Below are 6,345 nucleotides of genomic sequence, written 5' to 3'. Positions count from 1 at the left end.
TATATGTGAACTGCTGTATGAAAAGTGAATTTACTCTGTAAATCTTCACCCAAATCCTAATAAAAAAAAAAAAAAAGTGAATTACTCTGTAAATTTTCACCCAAATCAAAATAAAATTAAAAAAAAAAACAAAGCTCAGATTTCTCAACAGAAACCATGCAGGTGAGAAGAAAATGGGATGGTATATATACAACACTGAAAGAGAAAAATTTCCAACCAAGAATTATGTACCCAACAAAACTGTCCCTCAAGAAGTACAGACAACAAAGATGAACCCTTTTGCACATATAGTACGCATGCTCAGTGAAGGCAAACACAGGTATATGGGTACATAGATGGGTGGACAGGCTGAAATATTAGGTATCTGTATGAAGTGGAGAGTGCACCCAAGAACATGTATAGGGTTGGCAGACAGTGGTCCAATAATTTTATGTGTATGATCTGAGTTCCCAGCTGTATAATGGGGCTGACAAGGGGCAAGGTTGTAGTCACTGCTTGGTCACAGCCAGCTACCCAGAGGGACCAAATAGTTGAACCTGTGGGCTCAGGACCATAGTCGCAGAGGACATCAAGCTCAATTGGCATAATATACTATACAAATCATTGTTCCACCTTCTACTGTGGTGAGTAGCAACTGAGATCTTAAAAGCTTGCAAGCTGCCATCTAGATGCAACGACAGGTCTCTCCTCATCCAGAGCCAAGAAGAATGAAGAAAACCAAAAATTCATGGAAGCAATCAGTCCTAGCGACTGGTACACCATCTGTTCTGCAGCCTATATGACCATGAGACCAGAAGAAACAGACGGTGCTCAGCTATTACTGTCAACCACTTGGAAGAGGATCTTTGTAGGAGATCCTGGATAGACGGGGGAACAAGGTGGAACAAAACTCAAAATCATTTGAAAAAAAAGGCGGGGAACAGGTTTGCTGGCCCAATAGAGCTTGGTGGAACCACTGAGACTATGGCCCCTAGCTGCCCTTCAGGTCTGGAATTGAAAGGACACCTGTGGCTTCCAGCCAAGCATTAGACAGGCGTACTAGTTGAGCATTTACCTGAGATAGATACACTCCTTGGAGAGAACAAGCAAGAGAGAAAGAAGGGCTGCTCCGGCACAGGGAGACAGCTCAGGGGGTAGGAGTGCATGGAGAGATGGACACAGGGAAGTGGTACCTATCGGGAGGAAGTGGGAGAGGAGATGTTGCATTGTGCTAAATTGTGGTCAATGTCATGAGACAAAGTGTATGTGATCTGCTGTATGGAAAGTGCATTTGCTCTGTAAATTTTCATCCAAATCACAATTTAAAAAAAAAATTGTCCCTCAAATATGATGGTGAAATTAGGACATTTCTAGATAAGCAGAAATTAAGGGAATGTTCACACCAGACCAACCTTGCAAGAGATGCTAAAGGGTGCCCTTCAGACAGAGAAGCAATAACAGCCAAAACTGACCATTAATATACATGATGATATAACCTAGAAACCAACCCAGCTATGAAAGTATCCAAAGTAAATAAGCCTATGAGATTGTAAACAGGGAAGCAGACACATCAGCTGACTAATAAGGACAACTACAAACCAAAGAAAGGGAAAAAACTGTATTGTTACAGAACTTCTAGATGGTAGAGAAGTCAAGACAACTACAAGATAGAACAGACTGTTCTAAACTTGGGAAGATAAATCACAGGGTAACCTCAAAGAAAAATGATAAACCTTCAAATCAAAAAAGAGAACCAGGAGAAATATTCAGCAAATACTAAAACAATAGCAATGAAGGAAGTGATAACACAATTCATAAACAAAATGAGCTCAGCATAGAAATTATATGGAACAAAGAAATCAACACCACGAAAAAGCACATAACAAAAATGACAGCAACAAATTCATTTTTGCCGATAATTATAAATCTGGCAAGGAACTTATCTCTCAGATTTATAGCGGAAGAGTGGATAACCAAACTATGGTACATACACATAATGGAATGCCATGCAGCACTAAAGAATAATGTAGAGTCTACAAAACACTGCCTAATATGGATGAACTTGGAGGACATTATGCTGAGGGAAATAAGTCAATTATAGAAGGACAAATATAGTATTAGTTAGTTTTTATGGATGGTCAAGGAAAGGTTTATATATGGAGGGAAACTTTCTTTGTTGGCTGCTGGGGTGGGAGGGAAGGAGAGGGAACACTGCAAAAAAAAAATGCATTGACCCATGTCACTTTAATTTTGTGTATTTCACTGTACATGAATTATATTTCAATAAAATGCATTAAAAAAAAAACATCATAAGAGAGCTACATAAATGGAAGAACACACCATGCTCATGGATAGGAATAGTGAACATTGTAAAAGTGTCAGTACTACCTAAAGCAATCTATAAATTCAATGCAATCTCAATCCAGATTCCATTAACTTTCTTTAAAGATTTGGAAAAACCAAGTACAAATTTTATATGGAAAAAAAAGGGACCTCAGACAAGCAAAGCACTACTGAAGAAGAAGAAGAAAGTATGAGCTCTCATATTCCCAGATTTCAAAACCTACCATACAGCCATAGTAGTTAAAACAGCCTGGTATTGGTAACACAACAAATATATAGACCAATGGAACAGAATTGAGAGCCCAGAAACAGATCCATCCACCTATGGTCAGCTGATCTTTGACAAAAGGCCAAAATCCATTAAATGGGGAAGATCATATATAATACTGCATTGTCAGTGATAGCAAACATTAATCTACAAATAAATAAATACGTAGACAGACTGAATGATCAAGTATGTCCAGGCAAAAGGGAATATATCCATGATCATTTATAAAGTAAGGAGCTCTGGTGGCACAGTGCATCAGGAATTTGGCTGTTAACCAGAAGGTCAGTGGTTCAAACCCACTAGCTTCTCTGGGGAAGAAAAACGGGGTGATCTACTTCCATAAAGATTTACAGCCTAGGAAACCCAATAGGGGTCACTATGAGTTAGAATCGACTTGATGGCAGTGACTTAGGTTTTTTTTATATATAAGGTTGGCAGGCAATACTTCTACATACATATTTGTATGTACTGTAGGAATGTCCAAATATATAATATAGCTAACAAGGGACAAAGTTATGATAACTTCTTGGCCACAGCCAACTACCCTGAGGGAGTGAGTAACTGGACCTGTGGGCTTGGGCTCATGGTCTCAGGGGACATCAAGCTCAATTGGCATAACACCACACAAAAGTACTGTTCTACATCCCACTACGGTGAGTAGTGACTGGAGTCTCAAAAGTTTTCAGCAGTCATCTAGATGCAACAATGCGTCTTTCCTCATCCATAGAAAAGAAAAATGAAGAACCAAACACATGGAAACAATTAGTACAAGAGACAAGTAGAATATGTGATCTTCAGCCTGTATGACCATGAAACCAGAAGAACTAGATGGTGCCCACACTATCAACCACTCAGAAAGGGATCAGTGCAGGAAATCCTGGATAGAATGGGAGAACAATGTAGAAAAAAGACTCAAAATCATTAAAAAAAAAAAAAAAAAAAAAAGACCAGGTTTACTGGTCTCATACAGCCTGGTGAGACCCATGAAATTATGGCCCTTAGTTACTGTTCAGGTCTGGAATTGAACTCACTCTCATGGCTTCCAGCCAAACAACAGACAGGCATATAGGGTGAACACTTACATTAGGTAGATACACTCTTTAGAGTGATCAATTGTGGGAGAACAGAAGGGCAGTGTTTGTACAGGGAGATACCTCAGGGGGTAGGAATGCACAGCAAAGAAGGACGAAGGGAAAAGGTTAACTACAGAGAGGACGTGGGAAGAGAACTGTTAGACTAACTGTGAGGAATTGCAGTCAATGTCATAAAACAAAATGTGTATGAACTGCTGTATGGAAAATTAATTTGCTCTGTAACTCACCAAATCATAATAAAAATTGAAACAAAAAGAAAAGAAAAGCAATGAACTCAAAGCAACCCAATATTCTGATGACTGGGAGGTCAGAATATCTATAAATCTTTACCTGAAAATGTTGAAATAACCTCAAATTTTGTTTCCAGTGCTGAAGCAACAGATGCTACTTTATCTGCTGCCAGTATGTAGATGTCACCAGAATTGGAACATTTCACAACAGCATATCTAAAATAAAATTTTAGAAGATTATTACTAATAATGAAAAAGTGAAAGCCATAGATAGCATTTTTGTTCTCACTTTAAAAAAACTAACTTCAAGATTAAAAAAAAAGCAAGACTTCATACCATACATTTGTTTAGTTCCCCCAAAAAGAGGGTAGAACTGGAAATAAGACCTTAAAAGGAATCATCTAAAAGTTAATAAAATCTACATGAGCGTAAAATCTAAATTATGGATCACTAAACTAGATAAAAGAGCTCTGGTGGTATACTGCCTAAGGCATTTGACTGCTAACCAGAAGACTGGTGGTTCAAACCCACCAACCACTCCTCGGAAGGAAGGCTGGGCAATCTACTTCCATAGTGATAGCCCCTCGGAAACCCAAGGAGGGGTCACTGTAAGTCAGGTCCGACTCGACGGCAGTACATTTGGTTTGGTTTTTGGAAACTGGATAATGAAAATAAAATAAATTTAAAACAATAATAATGATAGAATGGATCCTATCTGTGGATAAAATAAAACAACAACAAAAAGTATACTACACCTACTTTGCCTCTAACATATAGGAAATAGCCTGGTTAGCTGGAATTGTCCAAGGCTGTGTGGTCCAGACTAAGACACTAACAGGAGATGAGCCATCTATGAAAATAAAGTAGTAAATATATTAGCAAATGGCATAATTCATTAACTTCAAAAAAATTCAGCAATGAATAAACTCACCTAAAAGAGAAGCCAACACAGGAGAAGGTGTCAAAATAGGGAATTTTACATATATAGAACGACTAACGTGCTCAGGATTATACTCAAGTTCCGCTTCAGCCAATGCAGTCCTAAAGGTTAAAAATCTTAGATATAAACACTTGGAAGCATAACAATTTTCTCCCTTTTAGTTACCAAACACATATACAATACCTTGAAGAGGGAGACCAAAACACAGGCTTGTAAGCTCGATAAACCAATCCCTAAAAAGGGCAAGGATACTATATTAAAGACAGAATTTTGTAACACATCATGTAAATTACTAAAAAGAAACAGAAAATAAATACCTTTTCATACATGTCATAGAAAATTCTCAACTGTTTGGCCTCATATTTTTCATCAAATGTATAGTAACAATTATTCCAATCTGCCATTATTCCCCAACGAGTAAATGCCGATTTCTGTTTCTCAATGGCTGCTTTAGCATATGATCTAGCTGAAAACAAAAATGGTTTCTTTTGAAAACCAATTAACTCAAATTCTTAAAAGTAGTCTAGCATTATCTCTCTAAATGCAAGTGTTGTACAGTTAGACTGGAAAAATTTTTAACTGGAAGATTATTTTGAAAGTGGTCAGAAGATACAACAAAATAAAACAGTAAATGGAATTTCAGTGGTTAAAATTTTATTGTCTGCTGCATTTTCCAGGATGACTTTCCATTTAGGAAAAGAAAAAAAATTCTGCATATTTCTTAATTTAAAAAAATGTCACAGATAATTCTTACTTTGTTATACAATTGAAAATTAATCAGTATGCCTGATCTAAGCCAATAATATTATGATCTTTCACAAGGAAATAAAAGATTGTCACAATATCTGAATATGCTATAGTATAGTATACAAAGAGATTCCTCCCTAACTCAATTTACTAAAATAAAAGATCAAATAGGAGATTAATTGAAAACATGTGTATTTTAGAATTTACTTTTGGTTTAGCAGCTGAAATTGGTCAAAAGTCCTAGTCAGGAAAGTAAATAAAAACACTGATCAAAACAGTAATTTCATAAAATATGAAGGCAAAAGAATTGAAAATGAAAAATACACTTAGAAAAGCAAATTCCTTCCGTAAGTCTTCAAAATGTATTTTCTCACAAAATTCATTTCAATAAATCTGAATTTTCTGTGACACAAAGTGTTGTCCAGACTTCATTATGAAACAAAAGAAAAAAAAAGGAAATTCCCTTTAATAAAGCTTTGACTTTTCCAAAGGACCAATAAATGTTTTCAAACATCACTTTAAAATGGAAATAGAAATTATTTACCTTTCCCTCTAATTTCCACAGCTGAAAGATTCTGAGCTTTTTCACCAAGTTCTGATAATACTTTTATCTCAATGGGTAACCCATGACAATCCCACCCGGGCACAAAATGTATTTTGGAACCTTTCATCATATGATACCGGTTGACTATGTCTTTCAAAATCTGTGAAGATAAAATGATAAACACCATAAAGCATGTGGCC

The 6,345-nt window shown here is 36.5% G+C and overlaps 1 protein-coding gene across 1 annotated transcript in view; it reads right to left on the bottom strand.

Annotated features, from left to right (window-relative positions):
* IARS2 (isoleucyl-tRNA synthetase 2, mitochondrial) overlaps positions 1–6,345 on the bottom strand; it is a 96,710-nt gene that overhangs the window by 75,693 nt on the left and 14,672 nt on the right. Inside the window, exons 3-8 of the mRNA XM_007936930.2 lie at positions 6,146–6,305; positions 5,172–5,320; positions 5,038–5,087; positions 4,846–4,955; positions 4,674–4,764; positions 4,015–4,130 (exon numbers count right to left, since the gene is read on the bottom strand). Of these exons, the coding sequence (XP_007935121.1) occupies positions 4,015–4,130; positions 4,674–4,764; positions 4,846–4,955; positions 5,038–5,087; positions 5,172–5,320; positions 6,146–6,305 (676 nt within the window). The remainder of the gene's footprint in view (positions 1–4,014; positions 4,131–4,673; positions 4,765–4,845; positions 4,956–5,037; positions 5,088–5,171; positions 5,321–6,145; positions 6,306–6,345) is intronic.

Source organism: Orycteropus afer, unplaced genomic scaffold (assembly GCF_000298275.1).
Source record: "Orycteropus afer afer isolate SDZICR_OR568_19922 unplaced genomic scaffold, OryAfe1.0 scaffold00039, whole genome shotgun sequence".
NCBI lineage: Eukaryota > Metazoa > Chordata > Mammalia > Tubulidentata > Orycteropodidae > Orycteropus > Orycteropus afer.
Note: the sequence above shows the minus strand (reverse complement) of the source record. Positions and strands in the feature narration are given on the sequence as shown.